The sequence below is a fragment of the Narcine bancroftii genome, chromosome 3 (assembly GCF_036971445.1).
Source record: "Narcine bancroftii isolate sNarBan1 chromosome 3, sNarBan1.hap1, whole genome shotgun sequence".
Classification (NCBI taxonomy): domain Eukaryota; kingdom Metazoa; phylum Chordata; class Chondrichthyes; order Torpediniformes; family Narcinidae; genus Narcine; species Narcine bancroftii.
The window spans coordinates 366,447,603-366,470,538 of record NC_091471.1 but is presented as its reverse complement, the minus strand read 5'-3'; the positions used below and the strand labels follow the sequence as shown (position 1 = coordinate 366,470,538).

The window sequence follows — 22,936 nt, the reverse complement described above, 5'->3', positions numbered from 1 at the left end:
TCCAATGGAGTTCAAAAGACTCCAAAATTAATGGTCAGCAGGAAGAGTACAAGAAACTAAAGCAGGAGCTTGAGCGTAAAGTGCAAGAAGTGGAGGGACAGCTTGTATTGCAAAAGCAGGTATGACAAGAAACATTTACAGTTAAACCTTTTTAAGGCTTAAAATATTGATTTTTGCATTTATTGTTCCATTGACATATGTTTGTTAATTGGCCACTGTAAATAGCCCCTAGTATGTGGGTGAGTGGTAGAATCAGTGGATAATTGATAGGAATCCAAGGAGAATAGGTTATCGGGCTTTCTCTGGGTTGTGAACACCCAATTTATGAATGCCCCTACACAAGCTCCCTTTATAGAAAATTCATGTCTGACATATTCCTCCAAATGGCAGAGCTGGTTTCCTTTCTCACTCAACTTTTAGTAACTGTTCATTCTTATCAGTCTAGTGTGTTTCTGTTGCCATTTGCTACAATACCGTGAAGGCATGGTTACTATATTAAGTGATTTTTTTGCATCTTTTGACCTACAAACAAAATTAACTAATGGATGTCTGTAAAACGCAACCCATTTGCTACCTATGGATGGTCTGTACAGGTAGTTTCTGGGTAATGATAGGGCTAAGAACTATTTGTCATGCAAATATTTAAAAAGGGGGAATTTAATAAAAGCAGTGAGTGGAAGATGAAACAGTTGTGAGGGGAAGAGCTGCTCATTTGAGTGAGTGAGCAAGTCTCCTTAGCACTCTCAGCCACCTTGACCCAGCTCCCAGTTGTTGAGGTGTTGTGGGGGGGGGAGGGGGGTGCATAGAACCCTGTTTCTACCCAATAGTGTCACAGCAGCAAGCAAATCCCCCAAACAAACCTCCAATCATCAGGCACTGCAGTTCAAAGCACTAATTTGCACTGAAAAGTCACCTCCAATAAGAAGAGCTTGGAAGGATATGGACCAAAAGTGGGCAAATAGAACAACCTCAGAATGCTAACGTCGGCACGGATGAGTAGGTCCGAAGGGTCTGTTCTGTGCTCCGCAACATTTTTCTTATTCTCCATCTTAAAGGGTGACCCCCTTACTCTGAAAATGATCTTTCTTTCCAGGTAATGTCTGCTCAGCATTTACCCCTTTAAATCTCCCTCAATAAGGTCAATTATTCTGCTAAGCTTCTATGAGCATATGTTCAACCTATTCAACCTTCACTGTACGACTCTGTTATTACAAGAATTCATCTTGTGAAGCTTGTCTGAACTGTCTCTAGTTCAAATATACATTGCCCTCCATAATGTTTGGGACAAATACTTTTTTTCCTTTATTATAATGTTTGGATCGTTTGGCTTCACAGGTGTTTGTGACCACTCAGGTAAGTTTAATTGCTTCGTTGATGCAGATGTAAGAGCGCCCGGCTTGCTTCTAAGCTTTTGATCTTCTTTGGAGTCTGGAGTTGCCATTTTTCAACAGGAGGACCAGTGTTGTGTCAATGAAAGTCAAAGAAGCCATTATGAGGCTGAAAAATAAGAATAAAGCAGTAAAAAATATCACCCAAACCTTAGGATTACCAAAATCAACAGTTTGCAGCATCATTAAGAAGAAAGAGTGTACTGGTAAGCTCAGTAATTGCAAAGGCACTGGAATCCCAAGGAAGACCTCCACCACTGATGGCAGGAAAATTCTCATCGTAATGAAGAAAAATCGCAAGTGTATGTCCGACAGATCGGAAACCCTTTTCAGGAGGCAGATGAAGTAATAGAGTACAGAGGTAACACTGCAAGATGCAAACAACTAGTTAGCCACAGAAAGGATGACCAGATTATAGTTTGCCAGGAAGTACTGGGAAAAGATCTCGTGGACAGATGAGCCCAAGATTAACCTGTATCAATGGCAAGAACAAAATGTGGAGGTGCAAAGGAACTGCCCAAGATCTAAAGCCTGGTTTGCATCTGCAGTGTTGCCTCATATTTCTTTTCATGAAGCCTTCTGTAGACCAGTCGTCCTTGACATATCCACACCTGCCTCCTGATCTACTGGGGATTTGGGGATTTTTCTGCGTTTTGATGAGAATTCTTCTGATATCAGCAGTGGAGTCTTCCTCGGATACCAGTTCTTTTGCGATTACTGAGCTCAGCAGAATGCTCTTTCCCAAACAGTTGATCCTAAGGTTTGGGTGATGTCTTTTGCTGTTTTATTTTTGTTTATCAGCTTCATAAAGGCTTCTTTGACTTCCATTGGCACAACTCTGGTCCTCAAAAATGGCAACTATAGAACCCAAAGGAGATCAAAAGCTTCAAAGCAAGCCTAGTTCTCTTATACCTGCACCAATGACACGATTAAATATACCTGAGTCTCACAAACACCTGGGAAGCCAAAGGTCCCAAACATTATGGTGCCTTGAAATGAGGGGACTCTGTATAAAAAGTGCTGTAACTTCTACATGGTTAAACCAAAATCTATACAAATAACCTTGAAAATAAAATCTGGAATGTGAACTTTAATTACATGTGAATTGTTTGATTACAAATTTAAAACTGTGGAGCACAGGGGCAAATAAAGGAAAGAAAGTATCCGTCCCAAACATTATGGAGGACACGGTATTCTCTTCTCAAATAAGGTAACCACGCTAATTTGCATTCAAGATGTGGGTACCATTCTTGTGTTGTGGGAAGGTTTACCTGCTTTTGCATTTTATTTCTCTTGCAGCAGCTCTATTCATCTGTGCTATAAAGAGATATTCCTGGTCTCTGAGCAGCCAATTATTAAGCATGGCCGAGATGTCAAAAGATTGGGGATTATTGACTGCCACTTGATGATGCCATCATAATCGCTCCTTGGGAATCTTTGTGCATGGGTTGCATGTTAATGAAGTTGAATTTCTTGTAGTTAATGAATGCTACAGTGTGATGTGTGGTGTCTTACCTGTTTTATGTGCAATTAATGGGACCTGCACCTATGAGAAGACACAAATTTAATCACTCACCTATACTGAGTGAGATTATTGCAAAATAAGTCCATGTGATTGACAGGTAAACAAGTCTTCAGCAACATCATGGACTGATAACTGTGAATTCCTTTCTGTACCTATGGAAGCTCTGATAAGAGACTGAGTGAAAGAGGTTGAGGTGTCATTTTTGAAGTTAGCTTCTGGAAATGTTATTTTTCCTTCCAAAGTGTTATCACTTAAAAATTAAACTCTGAGGTAACTCCTTCTTGGAGGAGTACTTATTATATTCCATAGTCTTTATATTTTCATAACAAAAAATTAAGTTACCATTTTTAAAAAAATAAGGAATTGCAAAATTGATGGAATATTTTTAACTTGTCCAGCTAAACTTTTCATAATCTGTAATATTAATTCCTAATTTTCTTGATATGGTTGCTTTATGTGAATTTTTTTTTAATGCTTTGTCCCGGAGTTTGTGTCTTGAGAATAAGAACTTTAAATGTCTAATTTTGGGAGTCTCCTGCTAGAATAATTGTCTTTTCACTGTTTTTACAGAGAGACTTTTATCCAGGGGATTGTTCCATTGAGGCCAGCCGAAGCTGGGACAAACCATCTTTGTTTTTGCGCATGATTGGTTCATTTTATAGTATGGTCACATTGGAACAGTTTGTAATGCTGGACAATTAAAGAAGAAAATAGAGAGATTGCCCTGGGAATCCTTCCTATCATTCTATTGGCTGATTTGACCTTCTTCAACACCCTATCTTTCTGTAAGAGAAGCACAGATATTCCCAGTCATGTGAACACATTTTGTCACTCATTTAGTTAGTAATTGTGTTCCATGCTTTCATTTTGTGACTTGGGTCCTTTTTTTTTTGCAGCCTGCTGTTCAACATTGTTTTATCTTGAGTGGGTAAAAATAACAGTACACAGTTGTCAAAAACAAAAGGAAAAGTAGCAGTGGGTTAATTCAAGTTTTCGGGTGCAAAATTCAGCCTGAGCTTTTGTTTTTTTTTCCCTTTTAGAATTTTGTGAGGTGCAGATTTTGAACGTCAGCCTTCAGTTCCATATCTAAAAGGACATTGTTGGTTTGTAAGCCTTGAATGTGATAGTGACCATGTAATGTAGTGGTGTTGTAGCTATATGTAATCTTGTCCTATTTGGTTAGGAATGTTGGAACTGAAGATTTATCAGAATTGATCAAAGCAGATCCATCTGCCATTTTAACACTTCCTCTTATATAGACACCTATGTTTATACCATTATTGCCTAAATTAATAATTTAAAATATTTATCACTCTGTGATAGGTTTTAAAATTGTTGCTTTAAAGCAGTATCACTGAACCAAACGTAAAATACGTTCTCGCTTCAAACTTTCAGTCATGTGATGGATATGGGACTTGCAAGAAAATTCTACTAAAAGTTCGTTTTGTGTAGTGATAAATGACTCGTAACTAATCTTAGTTATTTCTATAAATTAAGCAAATACTTTGTTGCAGAACAATCTTTATTTAAGCACAAGACATGCACGATATAATCTTTGGTATTTGTGTTATTGATTTTTCAGAGTTTTTAAAATTATAATGAGCTCCTGTATTGGCCAGTCTCGAAGGAGGAAAATTGAATACTTTGGGCTCAGATGTTGAGTTAGCTGATCTCACTTGAAATGGCAGTCAAGATTTCTTTTCAAAGAAATTTCTTTCCCATGAGACGGCCTCTCATGGGACAGCAACAGCCCGATCAGTAGCATCACAATGGGCTGTATTGTACAGCAGGGAAGGTCAAAGTCTGGGGGAATGGTGGTGATGATAGGGGTCCAGGCAGATGTTTCTGTGGCCATGAGTTAGACTTCCCTGGTGCCAGGGTCTAGAATGTCTCTGAGTGAAAAGAAAGGGTGAGCATCCAGAGGTTATGGTTTATATTGGTATCAACAACATAGAGAGGAAGGAAAAACAAGGTTCTGCATAGAAAATACAGGGAGTTAGGTAGATAGTCAACACAGGGTCTCTAGAGTTGTTATCTCAGGATGAGTGGTGTTTTTCTGACTGGAAGTCTATAACATGTGTTTTTGGATAGCATTCCCTTCTTTGCTCCTCCTTTTTGATAATTCTTGAATTCATTTCCTTCATTATGTCTCTCTTTCTATTACTCTCCTTTTGGCCACTGCTGATTTATATTTACCGCTCAAGCACTTATCCTTACAACTTTATAGTTTTTAGATAAAACTAGTATTCCTCAGCCTTTTCAATGTCTGAATTTCCAAGTCCTGCAGTTACCCAGAAACCCATGAAACTTTAGTGGATGGAAAACACCCTCAAACCCCAGGGATTGCCATAGAAATACAGTAAAAATTAAAGTCTATTGTACAAAGTCCTTTGCTTCTTTCAGTTTTAACTATTTTAGTTAAAGGCATGCATATTTCTATTTCAATAACTATTTGCACTTTCAGGAATTGTTAGCAGAGTTTGATGCCGAAATGAGACATCGAGAGCATGATTTTGCACTCCAAAGAGATGAAATGAATAATGTGGTACTTAGCAATAAACTGAAGGTTTGTCAAGAATTATTTTTAGTGCTGTAAAGTTGGGAATCTGTTAATTTTTGTTCTCTGTCTAAAATATATTTGAAGTACGTGTAAATACTGAAATAATTTGTAAATTCCTGAGCATTTATGATCTCTGCAACATAAATGTAATTCAATGTTTAGAAAAGATTAATGTATTTTAAAATAATTAATCAAACTCTTCTATCTACTATCCAGTGCAATTTAGTGAATTTGGCTCAACTGGAGAAACTGTCCTTTAATTGCATTTGATTTTGGGACAGCAGCTGTGTCAAAGATCAATGATGTGATATCAGATTTAAAATGTTCCAGCTGAAGTATTATTAGTGATGCAGCATAATATTCCATCAATAATAAACATGTTAAATTAAAGATGAACTATATTGTGGGTGAAAGTTGATGTAAACAAGGAGAATTTAGCTGTTAAGACTTAAGTATGGCAGCTGAGTGAATATAACAACATATTTGAAGGATGGTTAGTGTATCAGAAGTTGCATGAAAGATGCACTTCTAAAGGAATGAGAAGACAACATTAGTGAATTTAGAGGTTTCCCTGTGATTTAAAAAAAAACAGGACAAATGTAAGACATTGGCATGTTAAACTCAGGTGAATAACAGAGTGTAGCTGAAAGAAAAGTTGCTGAAACAGTCAGAAACTATCACTGTAAATTTTTACAGTTGAAGCAACTTAGCAATAGATCAAGATACTTCTGGTAATCCAAGCCAGAAACTGGTATTGATATCTGGAGAAGTTCAAGATTGGAAAGCCAACTTGAGAAAATATTTAATATTCAGTGAAAAGTGTAATTGGAGTGTTGGCAATGGGGCTTTAAACTATGCTTAATAGCACCTAGCTCTATTTAGAAAATCTTACTGTTCACATCGAAAATTGCTATTGCTTAACTGCCTGTATTAACTACCATAATTAACTCATACAGGTGAAACTTCTGTCAAAAGAGTTAGAGCTCCTGAGAGAGGCGGGAACCAAGGCTTCTGAATCACTTCAGATTGCAGAGAAAGCAAACCATCAAATGGCAAAACAGCTTCAAAGAAAAGAATTTGAATTAAAAGATGCAGTTGCCTTAAAAGAAGCTAGGTATGCTTCAGTGAAAATATTAAATAGTTTGATATAAAGTGGCTGAGAATAGGTGAGGAGAGGGGAGAATTTCATTCCTGATACCGTGAGCTAAATGCACAAATAAAGTGTACTATGCTTCTAAATTATAGATGCATTGTAGTCAGTGAAGCCAGAATGTCAGAAACAATGTTCAAATCAAACCATTACTATGTATAGACATGTTGTGTAGTGGATTCATTTCTAGACAATAGAGGAGTTTGCTGATTTTTGTTACCTGTTTATAACACTTCTAAACTTGATGTACAGAAAGCAGGCCATTTGGCTGTTCTAGTCTGTACAACCACTATTCCGCTAGTCCCACTGACCTGCTCCAACTCCATAACCCTCCAGACCTATCCCATCAATCCAATCTTTTAAAACTCGATCGAGCTTGTATTCACCACATCAGATGGCAGCCTATTCCGTACTCCCACCTCTCCCTGAGTGAAGAACTTTCTCCTAATATTCCTCCTAAATCTTTCCCCTTTCAGCTTAACCATATAACCATATACAGCACATGGTGGGGAGCTGGCTGATGGAGGACCTCAGTTTTCTTCAGGCTGACTTCCAGGCCAAACATTTTGGCAGTTTCCGCAAAGCAGGACGTCAAGCGCTGAAGAGCTGGCTCTGAATGGGCAACTAAAGCGGCATCGTCTGCAAAGAGTAGTTCACGGACAAGTTTCTCTTGTGTCTTGGTGTGAGCTTGCAGGCGCCTCAGATTGAAGAGACTGCCATCCGTGCGGTACCAGCCCCCCCACATCTCCATCGGGCACACAAAACTCAAAACGGTCAACCAGTTTACCTATCTCGGCTGCACCATTTCATCAGATGCAAGGATCGACAATGAGATAGACAACAGACTCGCCAAGGCAAATAGCGCCTTTGGAAGACTACACAAAAGAGTCTGGAAAAACAACCAACTGAAAAACCTCACAAAGATAAGCGTATACAGAGCCGTTGTCATACCCACACTCCTGTTCGGCTCCGAATCATGGGTCCTCTACCGGCATCACCTACGGCTCCTAGAACGCTTCCAGCAGCGTTGTCTCCGCTCCATCCTCAACATCCATTGGAGCGCTTTCATCCCTAACGTCGAAGTACTCGAGATGGCAGAGGTCGACAGCATCGAGTCCACGCTGCTGAAGATCCAGCTGCGCTGGGTGGGTCACGTCTCCAGAATGGAGGACCATCGCCTTCCCAAGATCGTGTTATATGGCGAGCTCTCCACTGGCCACCGTGACAGAGGTGCACCAAAGAAAAGGTACAAGGACTGCCTAAAGAAATCTCTTGGTGCCTGCCCCATTGACCACCGCCAGTGGGCTGATATCGCCTCAAACCGTGCATCTTGGCGCCTCACAGTTTGGCGGGCAGCAACCTCCTTTGAAGAAGACCGCAGAGCCCACCTCACTGACAAAAGGCAAAGGAGGAAACACCCAACACCCAACCCCAACCAACCAATTTTCCCCTGCAGCCGCTGCAACCGTTTCTGCCTGTCCCGCATCGGACTTGTCAGCCACAAACAAGCCTGCAGCTGACGTGGACTTTTACCCCCTCCATAAATCTTCCTCCGCGAAGCCAAGCCAAAGAAGAAAGATACAGCACAGAACAGGCCAGTTTGGCCCTACTAGTCCATGCCGGAACAAATCCCCACCCTCCTAGTCACACTGACCAGCACCTGGTCCATACCCCTCCAATCCTCTCCCCTCCATGTAATTATCCAGTCTTTCCTTAAATGTAAATAACATCCCTGCTTCAACCACCTCCGCCAGAAGCTTATTCCACATCCCAACCACCCTTTGCGTGAAGAAATTTCCCCTCATGTTTCCCCTTATAATTTTCCCCCTTCAATCTCAAACCATGGCCTCTGGTTTGAATATCCCCCACTCTTAATTGAAAAAGCCTATCCACGTTGACTCTCTCTGTCCCTTTTAAAATCTTGAACACCTCCATCAAATCCCCCCTCAATCTTCTACGCTCCAGAGAAAAAATCCCCAGGCTGCTCAACCTTTCTCTGTAACTCAAACCCTGACATCCTGTCAACATTCTCATGAACCTTCTCTGCACTCTCTCTATTTTGTTTATATCCTTCCTATAATTTGGTGACCAAAACTGCACACAGTACTCCAAATTTGGCCTCACCAATGCTTTGTACAATTTCATCATTACATCCCAACTCTTGAATTTAATACTCTGATTTAATTCCAAATGCCTTCTTCACCACTCTATCTACCTGAGTATCAACTTTGAGGGTACTATTTACCACAACTCCTAAATCCCTTTGTTGCTCTGCACTCCTCAATTGTCTACCATTCAATGTATATGACCGATTTAGATTTGCCTTTCCGAAATGCAACACTTCACACTTATCCGTATTAAGTTCCATCAGCCATTTCTCAGCCCACTCCTCTAGCTTTCCTATATCTCTTTTTAAGCTACAGTAATCTTCCTCACTGTTCACAATACCACCAATCTTTGTATCATCTGCAAACTTACTTATCCAATTCACCACCCCTTCTTCCAGATCGTTAATATATATAATAAACAATAGTGGACCCAGGACCGATCCCTGATGAACTCCACTAGTCACCGGCCTCCAATTTGACAAACAATTTTCTACCACTACTCTCTGACACCTCCCATCCAACCATTGCTGAATCCATTTCACTACCTCCTTATTTATACCTAATGCCTCCACCTTTTTTCCTAACCTTCTGTGGGGAACTTTGTCAAAAGCTTTACTAAAGTCTAAATAGACAGCATCCACAGCCTTCCCTTCATCAATTTTTTTTGTAACCCCCTCAAAAAACTCTATAAGGTTTGTTAAGCATGATCTACCCCTGGCAAAACTATGACCTCTTGTATTTATCTCCCCCAATTTAAGTGGAAAAAGCCTACTTGCATCCACTGACTATATCTCTCATAATCTTGCAAACCTCTATCAAATCTCCCCTTCATCCCAAGGAATAAAGTCCTAACCTGTTTAATCTTTCCCTGTTTAGTTCATAAAGTCAAACGGAATTAAAGTTTTAAAGTTCAGTTTGTTTTGCCATCCTTTAACAAGTTTCTGATGAGAATGGATTTACAACTATTCCTTAATCAACTATAATTGGCAACTCATTTTGAGATGAGTGAATGGTGTGAGGAGTTGACATGTTTCAGCAGTGGGCACATTATTGGGATATTGCAGACTGGATGGTAATGCATTGCATGAAAAGAATTCTACATCCTAACATCCATAAGACTGGATGCCTTCAAAAAGCAGAGGAAAGTGAACATAATTGATGGGAAATCAACCTGTCTGCTGAAAATCAGTTTAGGAATAACCTAACCTTTACGCTGGTTTCTATCCTTTCTGCAAACATATCTCATAATTGGCTTCAATACTTAACATTAAGAAAATATACTATTTGTTTTCTTGAAATGTATATATAAATATTCAGTGATCATAAAATGGAGTTTATTTTCTTCCCATTTCTCCCCCCGCAATCAAATAATGCATCAACATAGCCTGTAAAAAAACTGAACATGATTTGATGTGCACTTGAAAGAGGACCATATGTATCCATAAAACTACAACTATAAGGGACTCGAGGCTTCGGGTGGTGGGGGGGGGGGGGGGGGAGGGGGTTTGAAGTGGGAAAAAAGTAAATACCTGAAAACCATAACTCATCTTAAACCCATCTGTTTTTTTATAACATCAATGAATAGTAATATTTGCCACTGAGCATTATTTGCTGATTTTAAATAATAAATAAGCATTAAAAAATGTATTATTTTAATTTGTAGCAAGACTATCTCACTAAGCCACTGAATTGTTGCCATTCTTAATAGTTCAACTAAAGATTTAATAATAGCAAAGAGACCAGACTTGCTTATTCTAAATTTAAAGTGTTGAGAGATTTCAATAACAATATGATGGTTGACACTGCCACCGTTTACATCTCTGTATAGTTTACAAGCTTAATTCCACATATTCACAGCCATACCAGTAGTTGCTGTGCTTACAATTTTTTATATTCAACTGACCTGCAATATAGACGTAAAAATCCCAATTTTTCTTGTAAACTAGAAGTTGGATACACCTTATAGAAGCAAGTAAAGTTGTAAATTCTGATTTTCTCGTTATCTTTTCATCAGGATAAAGGACCTAGAGGACAAAATCAATAGAATGGAAATTAACTCAAAAAATCAAGAAGAAATGTTCCAACGCAAGTATGTATATTTATTAAAAAATTTAAAAAAGATATTTAAGTATTATGTAATTCAAAGACACTTGCAGAGCAGCTCAGAAGAGATGCACTTTAAAATCTCAAATTTGTGAGAATATATTTGCTATTTCAATCAATGCTTCAAAAATTTTGTTTAAAAATACGTTCCCTCTAAGTAAAAAATGTAGCCAAATTTGAAGCCAAGTGTTAGTGGAAGTCTAATTTATGGTAAATGAGGACAAAACCTTATTAATTATGCCAGCAATTCCGAAAATAGTTTTTATACTTAGATATATTAAAATATTTTTCATCTTTAGCATGCAAATATAACAAAATAGAGAGGAAGGAGCAAGCCCTACAAGAGGCCCCATTGGCCTTTTGGGATTGCTGAACATATATTATCTCAGATTACATTTCACATTACATTTTCCAGTAGTATCAACCTGTCCTCCTGCACATTCTTGCCCACTCAAAATCTGTCCACACCCCTTTGCAAACTTGCATCCCTCTTGTACATTCTTTTTCACCGTATAGTTAGAGCCAGGAGGAAAAGCAAAGTGTATCCCATAATAATGGATATCATAACTGAAAAGTTTTTTAATGGAAGGTATTATGAAGCCTTTATTTTTCCCTCTTCAGCTGATTCATGGCACTTTTATGCAAGCAACAATGAAAAATTAATAGTTTAGAAACATAATACTGCCTCATAAAATATTCATTTCCATTTGTGAGATATTGTTGTCATTATCAGAGACAACATATTTATACAATTGATAATTTCAGTGAATGTCAAATTAAATTTCTTAAATGCTCTCTGAAGAAATAAGGTGGAATGAGGTGGTACTCTTTATATCTTAAAAATAGCTTAAAATACTTCACAGCCTACTTGCATCATGGACCTGGAAACAAAACAAAGATCATTATTAAATATAAAAACTGAAAATGCTAGAAATGCTCAATAACACCAGCAGGACTTGCAGAGAGTGAAAAATAGAATTAATCTTACAGTACGTTTCTGATTATCTAGATTTTTTCAGTTAACTGGATTTTTCGGATTACTGTAGATTGGCTTTAAACAGCTCAGTAGCATCAGCAGAATACTTTTATCGGCCGTTGCCAGCCCCTGATGCCTCCCCACTCCTGCCAGGGAGCCCGATGTCCCCGCTCCTGACTAGGAGGCCATTCTCCTTTTTTAAAAATTTTTCACACTATGAACCATATTAACCAAAATACACACAAACATTTCTCCCCTTTTCTCCCCCCCCCCTTCTTTCCCTCTAATCGTTCAATATATACAATACAATAAACCCATTAAACAATGTCATCACACAATGAGAATAAACAAGAAAATTGTGTCATCTAGTTTTACACACTGGATCAGTTCATTTCATCTTCTTCTCATTCTATCATTTTAGGGGGTGGAGGTCCGCGGTAGGCCCTCTCTGTTGTGTTCCATGTACGGTTCCCAAATTTGTTCGAATACTGTGACTTTATTTTTTAAATTATATGTTATTTTTTCCAATGGAATATATTTATTCATTTCTATGTACCATTGCTATACTCTCAGGCTCTCTTCTGATTTCCAGGTTGACATTATACATTTTTTTGCTACAGCTAAGGCTATCGTAATAAATCTTTTTTGTGCTTCATCCAATTTGAGGCCTAGTTCTTTACTTCTTATATTGGAGGCTACTCTCCTTGATGACACTGGGACAGCAGAGAGCATAGAAACATAGAAGATAGGAGCAGGAGTAGGTCATTCGACCCTTCGAGCCTGCTCCGCCATTCAACGAGATCATGGCGGATCTTAAAGTTCAGTACCCCGTCCCTGCCTTCTCTCCGTAATCTTTAATACCCTTATACTGAAGAAATGTATCTAATTCTCTCTTAAATAGATTTAATGAACCTGCCTCTACTGCCCTCTGTGGCAATGAATTCCACAGATTCACCACCCTCTGGGTCAAGAAATTCCTCCTCATCTCGGTCCTAAATGGTTTGCCTATTATCCTCAAACCATGGCCCCGGGTTCTGGATTTTCCCATCATTGGAAACATCCCATCTGCATCCATTCTGTCCAGTCCTGCCAGAATTTTATAGGTCTCTATGAGATCCCCTCTCAATCTTCTAAACTCCAGCGAGTACAATCCCAATTTGCGCAATCTTTCCTCATAAGTCATTCCTGCCATTCCAGGTATCAGCCTGGTGAATCGCCTTCCTTAGATAAGGTGACCAAAACTGCACACAATACTCCAGGTGGGGTCTCACCAAGGCCCTGTACAGCTGCAGTAAGGTATCCTTGTTCCTATACTCAAACCCTCTTGATATGAAGGCCAACATACCATTTGCCTTTTTAACCGCTTGCTGTACCTGCATGCTCGCCTTCAGAGACTGGTGTACAAGTACCCCTAAGTGTCTCTGCACTTCCCCATCTCTTAATCTATTGCCATTCAAATAGTAATCTGCCCTCCGGTTTGTATTACCAAAGTGGATAACCTCACATTTATCCACATTGTAGTGCATTTGCCATGGATCTGCCCACTCCCTCAATTTATCCAAATCACACTGGAGCTTCCTGACCCCTCTCTTCCGTGCACACAACCCCTCCTAGCTTAGATATTACATCCAATCCTCTCATCCAGATCATTAATGTAAATTGTGAACAGCTGGGGTCCCAGTACAGATCCCTGTGGCACCCCACTGGTCACCGCCTGCCACTCAGAAAACGAGCCATTTATCCCAACTCTCTGTCTTCTACCTGCCAGCCAGTTCTCAATCCACATCAATACTTTGCCCCCAATCCCATGAGCCTTGATTTTGGAAGCCAGTCATTTATGCGGGACCTTATCGAAGGCCTTTTGGAAGTCCAGGTACACCACATCCACTGGCTCTCCCCCATCTATTTTACCTGTCACCATCTCAAAGAATTCCAATAGATTTGTCAAGCACGATTTACCTTTTGTAAATCCATGTTGACTCCATCCGATCCCTTCTCTGCTAGTCATATGCTCCGCTATTACATGCTTAATAATGGATTCCATCATTTTGCCCACTACTGATGTAAGGCTCACCGGCCGATAATTCCCCGCTTTTTCTCTACCCCCCTTTTTAAATAGTGGGGTAACATTAGCTACCCTCCAATCCATGGGTACTGATCCTGAGTCTATCGAGTTCTGGAAAATAATTCTTAAAGCATCTGCTATCTGAATGGCCCCTTCCTTAAATACCCTAGGATGTAGATTATCAGGACCTTGGGATATATCTGCCTTCAATCCCATCAATTTCCCCAAGACCATGTCCTTAGAGATACTGATTTCTTTCAGTTCCTCCCTTGCATTAGTCTCTATGTTTCCAACATCCTTGGGAGGTTATTTGTATCCTCTCTTGTAAAAACAGAACTAAAGTAAGAATTTAATTGGTCTGCCATTTCCTTATTCCCCATTATATATTCCCCTGATTCCAACTGCAAGGGACCTACTCTGGATTTCACCAATCTTTTCCTCTTGACATATTTATAAAAGTTTTTGCAGTCGGTTTTTATATTTGCCGCAAGCTTACTTTCGTAATTTATTTTTGCTCTCTTGATTAATCCCTTTGTCCTCCTTTGGCGCATCTTGAACTGCTCCCAGTCTTCGGTTGTGGTACTTTTTTTGGCCAATTGATATGCTCTCTCTTTGGAACTAATGCTGTCTCTAATTTCCCTTGTTATCCACAGTTGAGTCTCCTTATTTTGGTTTATTTTTATGCCAAACCGGTATAAACGATTTATGCAATTTCTCCATTAGATCTGTGAATGCTTTCCATTGTCTATCCACAGTCAACTCCCCCAATAAACACCACCCAATCAATCTGACTCAACTCCCGTCTCAACCAAGTACAGTGGAGGGTAAATTAGAAATGGAAAGAGAGAGGAGAGGGAGTTACCTGAAATGAGGACAATCTCCCTGTGTGCAGCCTGACCTGCGGACTTCCTCCAGTCAAGATTCCAGCCTGCTTCTCTTGAGCTGGCATCCAGCCATCAGCATCTGTCTTCCTGGATGGTTCTGAGCTCTGTTTTTACCAAACTTACATTTACAGCGTGTCAGAGCCCCACATGAGCACATTGGATGAAATCATGTGACATCATGTTGCCGCCGAATTAAAAAGTTTAGATAACTGAGAATTTCGGTTAATTGATTTTCAAATAATCGGAAATGTACTGGATATCAAAAGCAGTTCTTGGATTAAATGAAAGTTCTTTTGTTTTTAATCATTATTGGGCATACACCAGAAGTTTTTTTAGAGTTCCTTTATAAATAATGCCTTGAGATAATTTGCATTTATTATGCAGGTGTTAAGTGCATTTTACATTTCATCTTAAGTTCATACTTCTGACAAACAAATATCTGAGGCTAAGGTACTAGTCCAGAATCTTTGCTAAAAATAACCCAAAATTTGCTGACTGAGAGGGGAGAGAATTCCACCAAGCCATCCTTTGGTGTAGATCTTTTTATCTCTAAAATATATTTTTTAATATATTAGTGCTCTAGCTAAGCTTTTGGCAGGAGAGAATAGATGCTGATCCGACTTGCTGAGTTTTTCCAGCAGATTGTTGGTGGTTTAATTTGTTGTAGTGTTTCATCTCGCAGTGGGAAAGATCAGCTCCTCAGTGGTGAGCACAGAATGATGTTTGCTTTGAAGGATTATAATTGAATTTATCAACCCAATGAGGCAAGAGTTTGGAACAAGAATGGTTTGAGAAAGTGAGTTTTATATATATTTTAAAAATGTAAAAAATAAATGAGTATAAAATAGAGTTTAAAATTGACCTGCCTGTTCTTGATCCATTCACGCAACACACAAACTCAAGCAACCTGAAATCTCACTCATCTGGTATCTACCAATCCCCATAGGTGCCAGATACTGGGGGTTGTAATATAATAGATAATTGATAAACAGCAATGTACTAGCAAGTAAGAAAAGTTTCTGAAGAAGAAAGTATGTAATATTTATAGTATGATATTGAGCTGCAGGATTGAAAGCTGAGTAAGCTTCTGTAATGTTTCTGGAGGGGAACCTTTATACATCTTACTGAGATCATTACTTATTGATTGCAAATATAAAATTATATCTTTATTATGCTAAATTGACATGTTGAGGCAGGACCTTTGTCCAAGCTCTGAAGGACTGGCAGATATCTAAATGTTTAAAAAAAGAGATAATTAATAAATAATTTTGAATAAATCAAGTGAGACTCTGATTGTTGTGGAATTTTACACAACTTTGAAACATCCAAGTGTTGAACAGCTAAATCAACACTTTTAAATTTTAATGTAGGAAATAGATGGCAGTGAATACAACTCAACATGCTCAGATGTACTGTTTTTACATTCATTAGGATTCTTCCCTCTTCTTGTAAGCAGAAAATAGGCATGTGTACTACAAATACAGAAGCTTTTTCAGATCCTTGCACTTTTACAAAATATGATCTGAGAAAATGTAATACTTTGGCAAGTGGAACAGTTTTGAACTTTTGATTGTGGTTATGGAAAAGCACTTGGAGTATATCACAATTAAATTAATTAGCTTATTACCTACTTTATCCATCATTTTATCCTAACTTAATAATAGTAAACTAGATACTGTATTATTCTTTCCTATACCAACAGAGATGAGATACTATGCCAATGGACGCTGTCTTGTTATGATTTAATTATTCCTTCTTATTTTAAAATTTAACAACAGCATTTGTGATGAATATTCTGAATTGTTCCTTACCTTTGACCAAAACATTAGTATTTAAGATAATCAACTCTTTCAGAGGAATGAATTTGTTGGAATGATGTGATGCACTGGAAAGCACTCTTACAACTTTCAGGTCTCCTGCTTTTACTTTTACCCCATGCCATTATGCAGCACCCATCAGTCACAAAATGAAAGACTGGATGTGCATGTGTACTTTGGTAAGAATTATGTTTCCACACGTTCGTTCATTTGTTCAAATGCCTTGCCGTTCGGCGTGGGTGATCGTGTCTCTCCATCTATCACGGTCTCTGACTCTCTGAATTGTAGCTGTTGTCTCCCCTGTTTCTAACCACGATGTTAATCCATCCATCATTTTCATTCTCTGTCGGCCTCTGCTGTTTTCTTCCGGCTTTCCAGTTATAATTAATTATTGTGTTCAAAGAATTTTGACTACTGTTTTCTGATTCTTTTAAGAAATGCATGTTTTGTTTTTGTTCTTGTGTTATCCTACTGGACCAAAAGAAGTAGGATGAATTTTCTGAGCCAAGTATCAGGCCTTCCACATAATTAAGGAAGGCTTGATTGCTTAAAGTCCTAGCACTGATATATCCTGTGCCATAACAATTAAATAAACTACCCAAATATTGAATGTGAAAGAGAAGGAATGCTCTTTAGAATGCAATGTTAATAGACCCACTTCCTGCCCCCATCAATAGATCAAACCTGGCAATAAGCAATTCCTGATGCTAAACACCAATCCAGAAGTTGTTTTTGAACCTCTGTTACATTAATTTCTATAACTGGTAAACAAGTAAACAGAACTTGTATTTGCATAACATGGTTAAACATTCCAAAGTGCTTGATGACTGCTTCCTCAAACAGAATTGTGAACTGACCCACATAAGGATATATAAATAAGGCATTGTTCAAAGAGGTTGATTTTAAAGAACATCTTAAAGGAAGATAGAATAGCAAATTAAAATGCAAGATTACAGCAATTTTGTTTTTAATCAAAATCATGAATGAAAAAGAGGTGATATTTGATGCTAACAGGGAAACCCTGCAGTCAGTGTGATTGTAGTACAATCTTTGGCTTGGCTTCGCGGACGAAGATTTATGGAGGGGGTAAAAGTCCACGTCAGCTGCAGGCTCGTTTGTGGCTGACAAGTCCGATGCGGCACAGGCAGAAACGGTTGCAGCGGCTGCAGGGGAAAATTGGTTGGTTGGGGTTGGGTGTTGGGTTTTTCCTCCTTTGCCTTTTGTCAGTGAGGTGGGCTCTGCGGTCTTCTTCAAAGGAGGTTGCTGCCCGCCAAACTGTGAGGCGCCAAGATGCACGGTTTGAGGCGATATCAGCCCACTGGCGGTGGTCAATGTGGCAGGCACCAAGAGATTTCTTTAGGCAGTCCTTGTACCTTTTCTTTGGTGCACCTCTGTCACGGTGGCCAGTGGAGAGCTCGCCATATAACACAATCTTGGGAAGGCGATGGTCCTCCATTCTGGAGACGTGACCCACCCAGCGCAGCTGGATCTTCAGCAGCGTGGACTCGATGCTGTCGACCTCTGCCATCTCGAGTACTTCGACGTTAGGGATGAAAGCGCTCCAATGGATGTTGAGGATGGAGCGGAGACAACGCTGGTGGAAGCGTTCTAGGAGCCGTAGGTGATGCCGGTAGAGGACCCATGATTCGGAGCCGAACAGGAGTGTGGGTATGACAACGGCTCTGTATACGCTTATCTTTGTGAGGTTTTTCAGTTGGTTGTTTTTCCAGACTCTTTTGTGTAGTCTTCCAAAGGCGCTATTTGCCTTGGCGAGTCTGTTGTCTATCTCATTGTCGATCCTTGCATCTGATGAAATGGTGCAGCCGAGATAGGTAAACTGGTTGACCGTTTTGAGTTTTGTGTGCCCGATGGAGATGTTGGGGGGGCTGGTAGTCATGGTGGGGAGCTGGCTGATGGAGGACCTCAGTTTTCTTCAGGCTGACTTCCAGGCCAAACACTTTGGCAGTTTCCGCAAAGCAGGACATCAAGCGCTGAAGAGTTGGCTCTGAATGGGCAACTAAAGCGGCATCGTCTGCAAAGAGTAGTTCATGGACAAGTTTCTCTTGTGTCTTGGTGTGAGCTTGCAGGCGCCTCAGATTGAAGAGACTGCCATCCGTGCGGTACCGGATGTAAACAGCGTCTTCATTGTTGGGGTCTTTCATGGCTTGGTTCAGCATCATGCTGAAGAAGATTGAAAAGAGGGTTGGTGCGAGAACACAGCCTTGCTTCACGCCATTGTTAATGGAGAAGGGTTCAGAGAACTCATTGCTGTATCTGACCCGACCTTGTTGGTTTTCGTGCAGTTGGATAATCATGTTGAGGAACTTTGGGGGACATCCGATGCGCTCTAGTATTTGCCAAAGCCCTTTCCTGCTCACGGTGTCGAAGGCTTTGGTGAAGTCAACAAAGGTGATGTAGAGTCCTTTGTTTTGTTCTCTGCACTTTTCTTGGAGCTGTCTGAGGGCAAAGACCATGTCAGTAGTTCCTCTGTTTGCGCGAAAGCCGCACTGTGATTCTGGGAGAATATTCTCGGCGACACTAGGTATTATTCTATTTTGTAGAATCCTAGCGAAGATTTTGCCTTCAATGGAGAGCAGCGTGATTCCCCTGTAGTTTGAGCAGTCTGATTTCTCGCCTTTGTTTTTGTACAGAGTGATGATGGTGGCATCACGAAGGTCCTGAGGCAGTTTTCCTTGGTCCCAACAAAGCTTGAAAAACTCATGCAGTTTGGCATGCAGAGTTTTGCCGCCAGCCTTCCAGACCTCTGGGGGGATTCCATCCATACCTGCTGCTTTGCCACTTTTCAGTTGTTCGATTGCCTTAAATGTCGCATCCTGGGTGAGGACCTCATCCAGCTATTGAGGGAGCTGGAGCAGGGCGGAATCTTGGACTGAGCGGTTGGCACTGAAAAGAGATTGGAAGAGTTCTGACCATCTGTTGAGGATGGAGATCTTGTCGCTGAGGAGGACTTTGCCGTCTGAGCTGCGCAGCGGGCTTTGGACTTGGGGTGAGGGGCCGTACACAGCCTTTAGAGCCTCGTAGAAACCCCTGAAGTCGCCAATGTCCGCGCTGAGCTGGGTTCGTTTGGCGAGGCTAGTCCACCACTCATTTTGGATCTCCCGGAGTTTGCGCTGAAGATGGCTGCATGCACGACGGAAGGCTTGTTTCTTCTCTGGACAGGACGGCTTTGTAAGGTGAGCCTGGTGGGCAGCTCGCTTCTTTGCCAGCAGCTCCTGGATTTCCTGGCTGTTTTCGTCAAACCAGTCCTTGTTTTTCCTGGAGGAGAAGCCCAGTACCTCTTCAGTGGATTGCAGTATGGTAGTCTTCAACTGATCCCAGAGGGTTTCAGGGGACGGGTCGGTGAGGCGGGTTGCATCTTCGAGCTTTGCTTTGAGGTTTGCCTGGAAGTTTCCTCTCGCTTCGTCTGACTGCAGGTTTCCAACATTGAACCTCTTTCTGGGGGCTTTACTGTTGCTGGGCTTTGGCTTGAAGTGAAGGTTGAGCTTGCAGCGAACCAGCCGGTGGTCAATGTGGCATTCCGCGCTGGGCATGACCCTGGTGTGGAGCACATCTCGTTTGTCACTTTCTCGCACCAGGATGTAGTCCAGGAGGTGCCAGTGTTTGGATCGGGGATGCATCCAGGTAGTGATTGTAGTACAATACCTACTGAGTTTCGACAGAACTTTGGCATTGTGTGGTGACATTTGAGGAATGTGGAGATCCTTTATGGGATTTGGAGATGCTAATTTGGCAGCTATTCTCTGAGGCAAAAGAAGTCTATAAAGTTGACTTTAATTTTTTTTTGTTGAGATATAGTATTAAAATGATCTTTAAGAATTTTGAAATGTGTTTTTTCACTGCAGAATTCCTTTTATTATTGGACAAAGTTAAAGATATTTTCAGTGATGTAAGATTATTCATAATTAACTCATTTTAATCATTGCTGTAGTAAATTTAAATGTTTCTTTAGACATTCTGAATTGGATCGGCTTGCCCGTGAGAGAGATGCAAAGCTGGCTACTGCAAAGCAACAGATTAGAGAACTGAACAACAAGATGCGTGAATTGCAGATAAGCTTGGAGACCGTTGAAATGGAGAAATGGCGGATGGAATGGAGCCATGCAGATGCCACAAAAGTGAAAGAAGATGCCATGGAGAAGTAAGTAACATTTCTAGTGAGTCTAGAAATATTTGGGCAGCTTGGGTAAGAGGGCAAAGAGCAGAAGGGCCTGTTACGATATTGTACCTCTGAATTAAATAAAATTGGAACTAGATGAGAGATGAGAAATATGAAGGAGATCTGAAGTGTGATTTTTTTTTAAATTCTCCCCCTCCCCCCACAAGAGAATGTTGTGATTATCTGGAACAAGCTGCCAGAAGAGATAGATGGTAGAGGCAGTTGCAATTACATTTAAAAGGCATTTCAACAGTTCCTTAAGGACATAATGCAAGCAAATGGGATTAGTATAGATGGGTAGAAGGGTAGCATGGATGAGTTTTGCCAAAATGTCCCATTTTTTTGCCGCAAGATTCTATAAGAATATACAAGGATCATGACAGGAGGCAGATGCTCCCTGGAAATTCTGTGGAGGCTTTGCAATGGAAGATTGGTAGAATCTCCAGATAAAAAGTATAGATGCATTAAGACTGTTTTTTGCTCCATTTCTATTCCTACCATACAGTGAATAGGATGGATCCAGGAGAATAAATCTCAATGCTAAACAAGATGTATCCTAAAATGTGTTTTAAAACACAATAAATAAAAATAAGGATAAAAATTTAGAGCCAATTTTTAATCAGGTAAAATTGTTGAACTCGTCACTGCCATTTTAATCTCATCTGAATTGCTGAGTGTGACCTACCAAGGATTGTACTGCCGATTACAATGAGGCTTATATTTCCTAATGCAGTCAAAACCTATTACTGGATACTCTATTATTAGTATCATCAATTTAAATGGCATTGATGTTTTGGAATGGTTTAGTTCTACATGCATCCACAGAAAATGCTTGGGAAAAATTATTATAATAGAAATTATATGTTATTATTTTTCAGTAAATCATTTCTGTCTCACTGCATCTGTGTTGCATTTCACTGGTATTTGCAACGAGTACTTTCATTTTTTTATGGACTTTTTAAATGTAGTTAAATATGCTGAGTTATCCCCATTTCTCATTTACATTATCAGCATAGAACCCAAGTTCTATCAAGTGCATTAATTGCAGTAAAGGTAATTTTTCATTGTTTTTGTGCATACCTCCTTGCCATAACCAGTAAGACATCAGCACAGAATTTTCTGTCAACAGTGAGCTGCCATTGCTTGCTGCTGTCCTACATGATAAATATGACTTAAAGGTTCATTGGTGTCAATTTCCTTACTGAAATTGTCTTTTTCTGCAATGATGTGGCCCTGCAGAGAAACAGGGCTTTGAAGGTGTAAATGCAGATGAGGGAAAAAAAAGTGCAGAACAAATCCTTGCCATGATAACTGACTAAACTGTGCCCTTTGTTCCGCCAGGTATCATATGCAAAAAAAATAATGATTTTCTCTAAACTCCCTGGAGTTTAGAAGATTGAGAGGGGATCTCATAGAGACCTATAAAATTCTGGCAGGACTGAACAGAATGGATGCAGATGGGAAAATCCAGAACCCGGGGCCATGGTTTGAGGATAATAGGCAAACCGTTTAGGACCGAGATGAGGAGGAATTTCTATACCCAGAGGGTGGTGAATTTGTGGAATTCATTGCCACAGAGGGCAGTAGAGGCAGGTTCATTAAATCTATTTAAGAGGGAATTAGATCTATTTCTTCAGTATAAGGGTATTAAAGGTTACGGAGAGAAGGCGGGGACGGGGTACTGAACTTTAAGATCAGCCATGATCTCGATGAATGGCGGAGCAGGCTCGAAGGGTCGAATGACCTACTCCTGCTCCTATCTTCTATGTTTCTATTCAAAAATATTCAAACACGTGAAAAAAACTAATGTAGAGAAAATCATTAAAATGTGAATAAAAACTAAAGCATTGAAAATCACCTAAGAAGAATTAAAATATTTAATCTCATTAAAATTAGCTTAAAAATTGTGAAATAAAGTTCATCATCATCCCTTGCTGCTACTGCTCTCCATTGCTTGTACTACTGATATAAATTGCTTTGGCATATTTCCCATAATACAGTAATGAGAATTTGTTGTCATATCCATAAGTACAATGTACAGGTGCATCAAAGTTCTTACTTGGTGCAGCCAAACAGGTACACAAGATACACCAACTACAGGACACGTTAAAGGAACTAACCCTCTTCATTACCTTCCCATCAGTGTAGACAGCTGCATGGTCTTTGGGTCTGCTGATGAGAAA

At 39.9% G+C, this 22,936-nt stretch overlaps 1 protein-coding gene and 1 long non-coding RNA gene across 10 annotated transcripts in view; one reads left to right on the top strand and one right to left on the bottom strand.

Annotated features, from left to right (window-relative positions):
• The window catches only part of LOC138759576 (uncharacterized), a 91,621-nt gene that overhangs the window by 4,634 nt on the left and 64,051 nt on the right, over positions 1 to 22,936 (bottom strand). The window contains exons 3-4 of one of the 2 annotated variants that reach the window (XR_011354959.1): positions 10,635 to 10,755; positions 1,276 to 1,497 (exon numbers count right to left, since the gene is read on the bottom strand). This is a non-coding gene — a long non-coding RNA (uncharacterized lncRNA). Of the gene's footprint in view, positions 1 to 1,275; positions 1,498 to 10,634; positions 10,756 to 22,936 lie in introns of those variants that run through there. The other variant, XR_011354958.1, reaches the window with a different exon arrangement.
• Positions 1 to 22,936, top strand: part of ccdc57 (coiled-coil domain containing 57) — an 81,190-nt gene that overhangs the window by 9,913 nt on the left and 48,341 nt on the right. For 5 of the 8 annotated variants that reach the window (XM_069930225.1, XM_069930222.1, XM_069930224.1 and 2 more), the window contains 5 exons: positions 11 to 119; positions 5,378 to 5,479; positions 6,430 to 6,587; positions 10,746 to 10,820; positions 20,526 to 20,735. In XM_069930225.1, coding sequence (XP_069786326.1) covers positions 11 to 119; positions 5,378 to 5,479; positions 6,430 to 6,587; positions 10,746 to 10,820; positions 20,526 to 20,735 — 654 coding nt within the window. Of the gene's footprint in view, positions 1 to 10; positions 120 to 4,714; positions 4,823 to 5,377; positions 5,480 to 6,429; positions 6,588 to 10,745; positions 10,821 to 20,525; positions 20,736 to 22,936 lie in introns of those variants that run through there. The other 3 variants (XM_069930223.1, XM_069930228.1, XM_069930229.1) reach the window with 3 other exon arrangements.